This window comes from Erinaceus europaeus, chromosome 3 (genome assembly GCF_950295315.1).
Source record: "Erinaceus europaeus chromosome 3, mEriEur2.1, whole genome shotgun sequence".
Classification (NCBI taxonomy): Eukaryota; Metazoa; Chordata; class Mammalia; order Eulipotyphla; family Erinaceidae; genus Erinaceus; species Erinaceus europaeus.
In genome coordinates this window covers 14,356,367-14,369,911 of record NC_080164.1, presented here as the reverse complement: position 1 = coordinate 14,369,911, position 13,545 = coordinate 14,356,367, and the positions used below count along the sequence as shown (strand labels likewise).

The following is a 13,545-nucleotide window of genomic DNA, read 5'->3' as shown; positions in this document are numbered from 1 at the left end:
AGATCTGCTTCACCGCCTATGAAGCGACTCCCCTGCAGGTAGGGAGCTGGGGGCTCGAACCGGGATCCTCATGCTGGTCCTTGTGCTTAGCGCCACCTGCGCTTAACCCGCTGTGCTACTGCCCAGCTCCCAACAGTACACTTCTTAACAACTTCTGGGTTAAAGAGGAAATCAAGGAAGAAATCAAAATGTTTCGAGATTCCAATGAAAATGAAGACACAAGCTATCAAAATATTTGGGACACAGCTAAAGCAGTCCTAAGAGGGAAGTTCATAGCTATACAAGCACACATTAGGAAACAAGAAAAAGCACAAATAAACAGCCTGATTGCACATCTCAAAGACCTAGAAGAAGAACAACAAAGGAATCCTAAAGCAACCAGAAGGACAGAAATTACTAAAGTTAGGGCAGAAATAAATAACATTGAGAATAGGAAAACCATACAAAAGATCAATGAAAGTAAATGTTGGTTCTTCGAAAGAGTAAACAAAATCGACAAACCTTTAGCCAGACTCACAAAACAAAAAAGGGGAGAAGACCCAAATAAATCAGATACTAAATGAAAGAGGAGATATCACAACAGACACCGCAGAAATTCAACATATCATGCGAGGCTTCTATGAACAACTATATGCCACCAAGCTAGAGAACCGGGAAGAAATGATACCTACCAACTTTCAAAACTAAGTAAAGAGGAAGTGGATAACATGAAAAGGCCCATCACAGCTAATGAAATTGAAACAGTTATCAAAAATCTCCCCAAAAATAAAAGTCCTGGACCAGATGGTTTTACAAATGAATTCTACAAAACCTTCAAAGAAGAACTTATACCTCTACTTTTAAAAGTCTTCCAGAAGACTGAAGACACTGGAATACTCCCTGCCAGCTTCTATGAAGCCAACATCACCCTGATACCAAAAGCAGACAGGGACACAACCAAAAAAGAAAACTACAGACCAATATCTCTGATGAACATAGATGCGAAAATATTGAACAAAATTCTAGCCAACCGGATACAGCAGTATATCAAAAAGATTGTTCATCATGACCAAGTGGGGTTTATCCCAGGCATGCAAGGTTGGTTTAATATACGTAAGTCAATCAATGTGATCCACTACATCAACAAAAGCAAGACCAAAAACCACATGGTCATATCAATAGATGCAGAGAAAGCCTTTGACAAAACACAACATCCCTTTATGATCAAAACACTACAAAAAATGGGAATAGATTGAAAATTCCTGAAGATAGTGGAGTCTATATATAGCAAACCTACAGCCAACATCATACTCAATGGTGAAAAACGAAGCATTTCCACTCAGATCAGGTACTAGACAGGGCTGCCCACTATCACCATTACTATTCAACACAGTGTTGGAAGTTCTTGCCATAGCAATCAGGCAGGAGCAAGGAATTAAAGGGATACAGATTGGAAGAGAAGAAGTCAAACTCTCCTTATTTGCAGATGACATGATAATATACATGGAAAAACCTAAGGAATCCAGCAAGAAGCTTTTGGAAATCATCAGGCAATACAGTAAGGTGTCAGGCTACAAAATTAACATTCAAAAGTCAGTGGCATTCCTCTATGCAAACACTAAGTTAGAAGAAATTGAAATCCAGAAATCAATTCCTTTTACTATAGCAACAAAAACAATAAAATATCTAGGAGTAAACCTAACCAAAGAAGTGAAAGACTTGTATACTGAAAATTATGATTCCCTACTCAAAGAAACTGAAAAAGACACAAAGAAGTGGAAAGATATTCCATGTTCATGGATTGGAAGAATTAACATCATCAAAATGAATATATTACCGAGAGCCATCTACAAATTTAATGCTATCCCCATCAAGAGCCCAAGCACATTTTTTAGGAGAATAGAAAAAATGCTACAAATATTTATCTGGAACCAGAAAAGACCTAGAATTGCCAAAACAATCTTGAGAAAAAAGAACAGAACTGGAGGCATCACACTCCCAGATCTCAAACTGTATTATAGGGCCATTGTCATCAAAACTGCTTGGTACTGGAACATGAATAGACACACTGACCAGTGGAATAGAATTGAGAGCCCAGAAATGAGGCCCCACACCTATGGACATCTAATCTTTGACAAAGGGGCCCAGACTATTACATGGGGAAAGCAGAGTCTCTTCAACAAATGGTGTTGGAAACAATGGGTTGAAACATGCAGAAGAATGAAACTGAATCACTGTATTTCACCGAATACAAAAGTAAATTCCAAGTGGATCAAGGACTTGGATGTTAGACCACAAACTATCAAATACTTAGAGGAAAATATTGGCAGAACTCTTTTCTGCATAAATTTTAAAGACATTTTCAATGAAACGAATCCAATTACAAAGAAGACTAAGGCAAGTATAAACCTATGGGACTACATCAAATTAAAAAGCTTCTTCACAGCAAAAAAACCACTACCCAAACCAAGAGACCCCTCACAGAATGGGAGAAGATCTTTACATGCCATACATCAGACAAGAGTTTAATAACCAACATATATACAGAGGTTGCCAGACTCAACAATAAGACAACAAATAACCCCACCCAAAAATGGGGGGAGGACTTGGACAGAATATTAACCACAGAAGAGATCCAAAAGGCTGAGAAACACATGAAAAAATGCTCCAAGTCTCTGATTGTCAGAGAAATGCAAATCAAGACAACAACGAGATACCACTTCACTCCTGTGAGAATGTCATACATCAGAAAAGGGAACAGCAGCAAATGCTGGAGAGGCTGTGGGGTCAAAGGAACCCTCCTGCACTGCTGGTGGGAATGTCAATTGGTCCAACCTCTGTGGAGAACAGTCTGGATAACTCTCAGAAAGCTAGAAATGGACCTACCCTATGGTCCTGCCATCCCTTTCCTGGGGATATATCCTAAGGAACTCAACACATCCATCCAAAAAGATCTGTGTACACATATGTTCTTGGCAGCACAATTTGTAATAGCCCAAACCTGGAAGCAACCCAGGTGTCCAACAACAGATGAGTGGCTGAGCAAGTTGTGGTCTAGATACACAATGGAATACTACTCAGCTATAAAAAATGGTGACTTCACCGTTTTCAGCCGATCTTGGATGGACCTTGAGAAATTCATGTTAAGTGAAATAAGTCAGTAACAGAAGGATGAATATGGGATGATCTCACTCTCAGGCCGAAGTTGAAAAACAAGATCAGAAGAGAAAACACAAGTAGAACCTGAAATGGAATTGGCATATTGCACCCAAGTAAAAGACTCTGGGGTGAGTGGGTGGGGAGAATACAGGTCCATGAAGGATGATAAATGACATAGTGGGGTTGTATTATTAAATGGGAAACTGGGGAATGTTATGCATGTACAAACAATTGTATTTACTGTTGAATGTAAAACATTAATTCCCTAATAAAGAAATAATTAAAAAAATAAAAATAAAAAAATAAATGTTAACAGACATTCCAGGTGAGTAAAATGAGTACAATGCCAAGAAAAATTCCTAAGCACAAAAAAAAAAAAAAAAAAAAAGCCAGATTGAATGAATGAGGGATTCAGGTGATAGCAATTCCTTTCCCTCGTTTTATACAAAAATCTTTGCTATGAAATGAGAGGAAGGGAGATTGCCTACTCAAGATTCAAGAGGCGAGGACACACACACACACAAAAAACAAACAAACAAAAAACCCCTAACAACAGTTGCTAAGGAAGGTCCTACCTTTCCCAGTCCCTTTTGCCTTTCTCCGCCCCTTTCCAAAGGATGTCAAGCCATTTCCGTTTCCAACTTGCCACTTCTGGGTCTGACTCTTATTTATTTATTTATTTATTCCCTTTTGTTGCTCTTGTTGTTGTATTGTTGTAGTTATTATTGATGTTGTCATTGTTGGATAGGACAGAGAGAAATGGAGAGAGGAGGGGAAGACAGAGAGGGGGAGAGAAAGACAGACACCTGCAGACCTACTTTACGCCTGTGAAGCGACTCCCCTGCAGGTGGGGAGCCGGGGGCTCGAACCGGGATCCTGATGCCGGTCCTTGTGCTTTGCACCACCTGCACTTAACCTGCTGCGCCACCGCCCAACTCCCCTGGGTCTGACTCTTAAAAGCCTTGGCTCTCTGATTAATGAATTGAATCACTTTGTCACCACCAGCTCTGTTCCTGGGTCATCTCTCTCGCGTCGTTAAGTGAGTAGCAGCCCAGGCTGGCTCCAGTCGCATTCTCTCCAACCCGTGCCCAAGAAGAGGCTCCCCCACACTAGCCCGGCACCCAGACAAGACTCTAGCCTCGCTGTTTCTCTCTGTCCTGTCCAACAATGATGACATCACTAACAACAACAATAATAACTACAATAATAAAACAAGGGCAACAAAAGGGAATATTAAAAAAAAAATTTGAAAAAAAAAAAAGAATACCATCATTCAGCTGACAAGATAGTAAAGCTCAAAGAACCTAGTTAAGTTGTCCAAAAGCCAGAGAGGCAGAAGACAGATGGGATTTGGCGCTAGGTTTATTCCACTCCAAAGTCAGTATGTATTCACTATGACTCCAAAATAATTTATTAGAGATTAATAAGAAAACTAAGTAGTTAACTTCTTACTTAAATAACATGTTATGTGAAGAGAGAATCTTCTCTGTATTAACAACCAAAATATTTGCAACTTTACTAAAATCCACTTAAGGAAAGTATGGCAAAAACATTACTTCAAAGGTATCACTGCAGCTAGGGGGCTGGGCAGTGACGTGCCTGCTTACGTGCACACATTACCATGCACAAGGATCCTGGTTCAAGGCCCCTTCCTCACCTGCAGGAATGGTAAATAGAGCTCCTAACTCCCACCTCTCTGAGAGAAAGAAAGAAAGAAAGAAAGAGAGGAAGAAAGGAAGGTGGAGAATAGACAGCATAATGGTTATGCAGACAGACTCACGCCTGAAGCTCCAAAGTCCCAGGTTCAAGCCCCCACACCACCATAAGCCAGAGGTGAGCAATGCTCTGGTTTAGAAAAGGAAAAAAAAAAAAAAAAAGAGGAAGGAAAGAAAGAAAAAACGGCAGCCAGGAATGGTGGATTTGTAGCACAGTGACAGAGGCCCTGCAATAAGCCTGGTGAGGGAAAAAAATGCCGTGAGGTACCTAACTAAGACACTTCTGATGAAACTAACTTGATCAGTAAAATAAAGGTACTAACAAAGGCAAAAGTAACAAAGAAATTCATAATTTAAATTAACTTACCATTCTTCTTTTATACTTTCAACATTATCTACTTCTTTCATTCTTTTTTGTATTACTGTAAAGGTAAAAAGAAACAATAATTTAATTTTTTTAAATATGTCTATTCCTGGGGCTGGGCGATGGCACACCTGGTTGAGTGCACGTTATAATGCGCAAGGACCTGGGTTCAAGCCCTCGGTCCCCACCTGCAGGGGGAAAGCTTTGAACGTAGTAAAACAGAGCTACAGGTGTTTCTCTCCCTCTGTAGCACCCCCTTCCCTCTTGATTTCTGGCTGCCTCTATCCAATAAATAAATAAAGATAACTAAAAAAAAATTAAAAAAAGAAGGGTTGGGTGTGGACACATGCATAGAGTGCACAAGGATCCAGGGGTCAAGCCCCTGGGCCCTACTTGCAGATGGAAGCCTCATGGACAGTCCCTATTTCTGTCTCTAGCAAATAAATAAAGCAATAAGTAGGAGGTCTGGGGACAAAGCATGATGATTATGCAAAAAGACTCTCATGCCTGAGTTTCTAAGGTCCCAGGTTCACTCCCCAGCCCCACCATAAGCCAGAGCTGAGCAGTGCTCCAGTATCTCTCTCTCTCTCCCTCTCATTAAAATAAGTAAAATACATATTTATAAGAAAGAGAGAGAGAGAGAGAGAAATAGGGGGCTGGGCGATGGTGCACCTGAGCAAGCACACACTCGACCGTGCACAAGGAACCAGGTTCTAGTCCTCACTCACCACCTGCAGGGTGGGAACTTCAGGAGCAGTGGAGCAAGTACTGCAGGTGTGTGTCTATCTCTCTCTCCCTCTCCTTTCTCAATCTCTACTCTATCAGAAAAGAAATGATTGCCAAGACGGGTGGATTCCTCATGCAGGCACTGAGCACCAGGGATAGCCCTATTGGCAATTAAAAAAAAAAAAAAGGGAGTCGGTGGTAGTGCAGCGGGTTAAGTGCACATGGCTTGAAGCGCAAGGACTGGCGTGAGGATCCCGTTTCGAGCCCCCGGCTTCCCACCTGTAGGGGAGTCACTTCACAGGCGGTGAAGCAGGTCTGCAGGTGTCTATCTTTCTCTCCCCGTCTTCCCCTCCTCTCTCCATTTCTCTCTGTCTTATCTAACAACATCAGTAACAACAATAATTAAAAAAAAAAAAAGGGCAACAAAAGGGAAAATAAATATTATTAAAAAAAAGTTATTCACATGGTCCGGGAGGTGGCGCAGTGGTGAAGCTTTGGATTCTCAAGCATGAGGTCCTGAGTTCGATCCCTGGCAGCATATGTGCCAGAGTGATGTCTGGTCCTTTCTCCTTCTATCTTTCTCATAAATAAATAAAATCTTAAAAAAAAAAAAAAAAAAGTGATTCACTAAGAATACAATGTTGTATGAAAAACTGGTGAGAAGCAAAACTGAAAACTTATCGTTGGGCAGGGGTAGATAGCAAAATGGTCACGCAAAGAGACTCTCACGTGGTCCAGGAGGTGGCACAGTGGCTGAGGCACTGGACTCTCAACCATGAGGTCCTGAGTTCGAGCCCTGGCAGCACATGTACTAGAGTGATGGCTGGTTCTTTCTCTCATCCTATCTTTCTCATGAATAAATAAATAAATTCTTTAAAAAAGAGAGAGACTCTCACGCCTACTGCTCCAAAGTCCCAGGTTCAGTTCCCCACACCACCATAAACCAGAGCGGAGCAGTGCTCTGGTTTAAAAAAAATTTTTTGGTGGTAATAAAATGTATGCACTTGGGGGTCGGGCAGGGGCGCAGTGGGTTAAGCTCATGTGGCGCAAAGCGCAGGGACCGGCGTAGGATCCCGGTTCGAGCCCCCGGCTCCCCACCTGCAGGGGAGTCGCTTCACAGGCGGTGAAGCAGGTCTGCAGGTGTCTATCTTTCTCTCCCCTTCTCTGTCTTCCCCTCCTCTCTCCATTTCTCTCTGCCCTATCCAACAACGAATTGCGTCATCAAGGGCAATAATAATAACCACAACGAAGCTACAACAAGGGCAACAAAAGGGGGAAAAAAAAATGGCCTCCAGGAGCGGTGGATTCATGGTGCAGGCACCTAGCCCAGCAATAACCCTGGAGGAGGAAAAAAAAAAATGTATGCACTTTTCTCCCCCGAACTCCCAAACATTCTGAAATACTGTTTTGCCTTTATAACAAAAGCAGTGTAAGAAATAAGCAAACAAAGGAGGCCAGGCAGTGGTGCACCTGGTCGAGTGCTCACATTACAGTGCACAAGGACCCAGGTTCAAGCCTCCAGTCCCCACCTGCCTGAAAATAAGGAGAGATTAGAAACAAAAGGTGTAACCAGCATTCAGGTCTTGCTTCCTGTTGTTCTTGCTCCAACGCCCAATGCTATTGCTCTGGGCCAATTTTCTTTTTACTTGACAGTTTTGTTTTGTTTTGTTTTGTTTTTTAAACTATCTTAAAATTTATTTTCATAGGGAGTCGGGCGGTAGTGCAGTGGGATAAGCACACGTGGCACAAAGCACAAGGACCGGCATAAGGATCCTGGTTCCAGCCCCCGGCTCCCCAACTGCAAGGGAGTCGCTTCACAGGCAGTGAAGCAGGTCTGCAGGCATCTCTCTCTCTTCTCTATCTCCCACTTCTCTCTCAATTTCTCTCTGTCTCTATCTAAGAACAAATAAATTACATTTTTTTTTCATGATATATGGAGTGGAGCAAAGCCCCGGCTCAGTTGTTTTTTTTTTTTTTTTTTTGAGGGAGGTTCCTGCCAAGACCTTGAGATTTATCAGGCTCAGTTGTTTTATGTGGTGCTGCGGACTGAACCTGAGTCCATAAAGTCTCAGGCATGAAAGTCTTTGTGCAGAAGCATGTTATTTCCCTAGCCCTAACTTGACAAAATTTTAAAGATACTCATTTATCCAGCTGCCACAGGGGCTTCACCGGAACATTTTCAGGTAGAAAGAGACAGAAAGCCAGGAGGTGGTGCGCCTGATGGAGCCCCTAGTCTCACCTGCAAGGGGAAGCTTCATGAGTGATGAACTGGTGTTGTAGGTGTGTCTCTCTCCCTCTTTCTTATTTTTTATTATTTATGTTCCCTTTTGTTGCCCTTGTTGTTTTGTTGTTGTTGTTATTGTTGATGTCGTCATTGTTGGACAGGACAGAGAGAAATGGAGAGAGGAGGGGAAGACAGAGAGGGGGAGAGAAAGACAGACACCTGCAGACCTGCTTCACCGCCTGTGAAGCGACTCCCCTGCAGGTGGGGAGCCGGGGCTCAAACCAGGATCCTTGTGCTGGTTCTTGTGCTTTGCACCACATGCACTTAACCTGCTGCGCTACCGCCCGACTCCCCATGGAGACCTTTTTATACCAGGGATTTGAACAAGGGTCCTTGCGCATGGTAGCATGCATTCAGCCAGGTGTGCCCATGATCGTCTTCTGAAGGATTTATTTTCTTGGCCTTTATATCAAATCACCTTGTCTGACTGTTTTGCTCAAGTCTTTCAGTTCTCTCTGCAGGACCTGGAAGCCTCGAAGACAAGCATGGTGACTGACACCTTCCCAGGTCCTCCCCCAGGGCCCACCCAGCAAATGAGAAGCAGAACAGTCATCCTTAAAGCATTTCAACGTGGGCTCCTGTTAATGAGGTATTGTTCTCTACTGGATGACTAGTATCTTTCATCATGTCACAGTTATAAGCTGCTCATAAAGTGTTTTTACATGCTTTGTGACAGCAAAAGGGATTGTACAAAGTCTTGGGCTCGGGAGAACTGGTTACATGATGTCTGAGCTGGGTGATTTCACAGATAGTATTTTTTATCTTCTTTCAATTTCTGCTAACCTGTAAGAAGGAAGTGACTACCCCACTCACCGGGTTGTCTTGAGGACTAGGGAAATACTAGGAATGAAATCACTGCACAGAGCCTTTCTCTTCCCCTCCCTGTCTTAATGTTACTCTGTTACAGACAGGCAACAAACATTTAGACTCCCTCTTTTTTTTTTTTAATATGTTCTTTTAAAACTGTTTTATTTACTTATCTATTGGATAGAGACAGAAATCCAGAGGGAAGGGAAAGTAGAGAAAGGGTAAGAGAGAAGTGGGCAGCACATCTTCATCACTCTTGAAACTTCCCCCCTGTAGGTGGGGACTGACTGGGGGCCTTGAACCCAGGTCCTCGTGCATGGTAACATGTGTCTTCAGCCGGGTGTGCTAATCCTTGACCCAACACACCTGCTGAGTAGAAGTTTTAATTTTTTATGGGTGTGAAGTTATACTTGTTAAAATTTTGTTATCAACAGTATTCCCTCACTCGAGGTGGGCTCTTTATTTATCTACTTATGTTTTTTTCATACTTATTTATTCCCTTTTGTTGCTTTTGTTGTTTTTTTCTTATTGTAGTTACTATTATTGTTATTGATTTCACTGTTGTTGGATAGGACAGAGAGAAATCGAGAGAGGAGGGGAAGACAGAGAGGGGGAGAGATAGAGTAACTTGCAGACCTGCTTCACCACTTGCTTGTAAAGCGACTCCCCTGCACCGGGGGCTCGAACCGGGATCCTTACTCTGGTCCTTGTGCTTTGCGTCACGTGCACTTAACCTGCTGTGCTACTGCCCGACTCCCATTTATTTATGTTTTTATAGAGAGTGACAAAGAGAAAGAAAGAAAAGAGAGAAGGAGAGAGACCACAGCACTATTCCACCACTCATGAAGCTTCTCCTGTGCCTGGCGCTTCCATGTGGTGGCCGAGGGTCCTCGCACAAGGTGAAGTGTGTGTCCTACCAGGGGAACCATCTCCCCGCTCACTCACTGCTAAACCTTCAAAAACACGTAAGCACTTAATCTCCATCCATTGCTTGCAAGACACTGAGAACTCATTATAGAAGACTTAAAGGCTAACAAGGGGAAGGGAGTCAGGCAGTAGCACAGGGGGTTAAGTGCATGTGGCAGAAATGGCAGAAGGAGCAGAAGGATCCCTGTTCAAGCCCCTGGCTCCCCACCTGCAGGGGAGTTGCTTCACAAGTGGTGAAGCAGGTCTGCAGGTGTGTATCTTTCTCTCCCCCTCTCTGTCATCCCCTCCTCTCTCCATTTCTCTCTTTCCTATCCAACAACAATGACATCAATAATAACTACAACAACAATAAAACAATAAGGGCAACAAAAGGGAAAATAAATAAATATTTTTTAAAAAAAGACTAATAAGGGGAGAAATAGACTACAGTACAAATTTCAAATATGCACAGAGCTATAAAGTCAGAAGTTATTCTAACATGGACTGAAGCCACTGTTATTCTAGGTTTTTCCTACCCTACCATAAACTGGTAATGTGTAAATGAAAATGTGTATTTTGGGAGTCGGGAGGGAACTCAGTGGGTTAAGCACACATGTCGCAGAGCACAAGGATCGGCATAAGGATCCCGGTTCGAACCCCGGCTCCCCATCTGCAGGGGAGTCGCTTCACAGGCGGTGAAGCAGGTCTGCAGGTGTCTATCTTTCTCTCCCCCTCTCTGTCTTCCCCTCCTCTCTCCATTTCTCTCTCTGTCCTATCTAACAATGATGACATCAATAACAACAACAATCATAACTACAACAACAATAAAAAGACAACAAGGACAACAAAAGGGAAAATAAATATAAAAAAAAAAACCGAAAATGTATATTTAATTTATATCAATGGAGTGAGCATCTACAAATGTCTTACCATCATTTGACACAAGAGCTTGTCATGAGGAGAAAATATATAGTTACCTAACTAATAGCTGTCAGCATGAAAGCGGGCATCAAGATGGACAGAGGAACAAAATTTCCCTCATTCTGCTTCAATTTACTGACAGCTAGTACCGCTACTTACATACATTTGTATTGTATATCACAGTTTACCAAACACATTCTCAAATATTATCTCACTCACTCTCAACAACTGAAGTGATAAAAATCCGTCAAAAGACAGAGTAAAATGTGCTTTTTGGAACATTTCCCTAAAAGAAAAATCTAGTCAAAATAGTTGTTTTTTTTCCCCCTTGCCAATGCTTAGCACCTGCATAATTCCTCTGACCCCAGCAGACTCTTTTTTTCTCCCTCCTTTTCTCCCGGGAGAAAGAGGGAGAACGAGTCAGAGAGACACCACAGCATAGCTCCACTGCTTGTGAACCTTCCTCTTGCATACTGCTTCCCTGTGGCCGCCGGGCCTAGAACCTGGATCCTTGCATGTGGTAAAATACGTGCTCTGTCTGGTGAGTTCTTTATTTGGTCATCACTGGGGCTTCACTGCTCTGGGATGCTTCTCCCCCGCCCAAAGAGAGAAACAGAGACAACAGGGCAGAGAGTGAAAGAGCCCACAGCAGAGACAACAGGGCAGAGAGTGAAAGAGCCCACAGCAGGAAAGTTTCCCCCAATGCAGTGAGGGTCTGACAGCACAGAGCAAAGCAGCACACTATCTAAGCGAGCTATTTACTGCCCTCCCACCCTGCTGTCTTGCTGATACATTGTAAGTTAATACATTAAAAGTTTTGAAAACATTTTATTTATTAGAAAGAGACAGAGAGGGGGCTGGGTGGTGGCGCGACTGGTTGAGCACACACGTCACAATGCGCAAGGACCCAGGTTCCAGCCCCAGTTCCCACCTGCAAGGGGAAAGCTTTGCAAGTGGTGAAGCAGGACTGCAGGTGTCGCTCTGTCTCTCTCCCTCTCTGTCTCCCCCTTCTCCATTTCTAACTGTCTCTATCCCATAAATAAATAAAGATAATAATTTTAAAAATAAATTTAAAAATTAAAAAAAAGAAAGAAAGAAAGAGAGAAATTGAGAGGGGGAGATAGAGAGAAAGCGGTCCGGGAGGTGGCACAGTGCATAAACCATTGGACTCTGAAGCATGAGGTCCTGAGTTCAATCCCCAGCAGCACATGTGCCAGGGTGATGTCTGGTTCTTTCTCTCTTTCTCAGTAATAAATAAAATCTTAAAGAGAAAGATGGGGGGCGGCGGGTGGTAGTGCAGTGGGTTGAGTGCACATGGCACAAAGAGCCAGGATTGGCATAAGGATCCGGGTTCAAACACCCGGCTCCCCACCTGCAGGGGGGTCACTTCACAGGTGGTGAAGCAGGTCTGCAGGTGTCTTTCTCTCCCCCTCTGTCTTCTTCTCCTCTCTCCATTTCTCTCTGTCCTAACCAACAACAACACCAAAAATAACAGTAACCATAACAAGGGCAACAAAATGGGAAAAATGGCCTCCAGTAGCAGTGGATTCGTAGTGCAGGCACTGAGCCCCAGCGATAACACTGGAGGCAAGAAAAAAAAAGATATAAAAAGAGAGAGAGATAAAAAACAGAGAGACACCTGCAGCACCTTTCCACCACTATTGAAGCTTCCCTCCTACAGATGGGGACCAGGGGCTTGAAATCCCCACCTTTCAAACTGTTAACACGTGCGCTCTACCGGATGGGCCACCACTGACCTCTTTAAAACTGAACTCTTAAGTAAAGGTGTATTAAGTAATCAACATGAAATATTAAACAACTGAAGCCTGTATGTAAGGCACTCAGACACAGTCCAGGGCTCAGTAAGCAGTCATTTCTGGGTACCCAGTATCCTGCCCGACAGTCACTCCCTCCATCCAGCACACAACTCTACTTTGAATCCAGCAGTGCCCAGCACTGGTTACACACCAGAGCTCAATATTCCCTAAACTGACTTTTAAATCAACGGGACATTCAGCAAAGTCCGACAAAAAAACACAACTTTAAGAGTTCTTGTTAAGGCTCTAAACTATAATTTAGAACAACCTTGGGGGTGGGAGAGAGCATAATGGTGATGCAAAAAGAATTGCATGTTGAGAGTCCCAGGTTCAATCGCTTGCACTACAATAGGCCAGAGCTGAGCAGTGCTCTGGCATGTCTCTCTCTCTCTCTCTCTATATATATATATATATATATATTCTTCTCTAATTAAACTAAGACAAAGTATATATTTAAAAACAAATAATCCCAGGGGTTGGACGGTAGCACAGTGGGTTAAGCGCAGGTGGCGCAAAGCGCAAGGACCGGCGTAAGGATCCGGGTTCGAGCCCCCGGCTCCCCACCTGCAGGGGCGTCGCTTCACAGGCTGTAAAGAAGGTCTGCAGGTATCTTTCTCTCCCCATCTTCCTCTCCTCTCTCCATTTCTCTGTCCTATCCAACAACGACATCAATAACAACAACAACAATAAAAAAACAAGGGCAACAGAAGGAAAAATAAAGTTTAAAATAATAATAATAATAATCCATTGGGGTTAGGCGCCAAGGGACCTGAAAGGGGTTTGGGAACCCAGTGTCCTACGGTGGAGACATGACAAATTTGGCGCACCCGCGCTGTGGCTCTTCCTCCAGTGAGAACCGGCTTGGCC

General features: G+C 43.2%; 1 protein-coding gene across 2 annotated transcripts in view; it reads right to left on the bottom strand.

Moving 5' to 3' along the window:
- Window positions 1-13,545, bottom strand: part of UBXN2A (UBX domain protein 2A) — a 45,334-nt gene that overhangs the window by 29,878 nt on the left and 1,911 nt on the right. The window contains exon 2 of one of the 2 annotated variants that reach the window (XM_060186646.1): window positions 5,221-5,275. In XM_060186646.1, the coding sequence (XP_060042629.1) occupies window positions 5,221-5,275 (55 nt within the window). The remainder of the gene's footprint in view (window positions 1-5,220; window positions 5,276-13,545) is intronic. The other variant, XM_016185404.2, reaches the window with a different exon arrangement.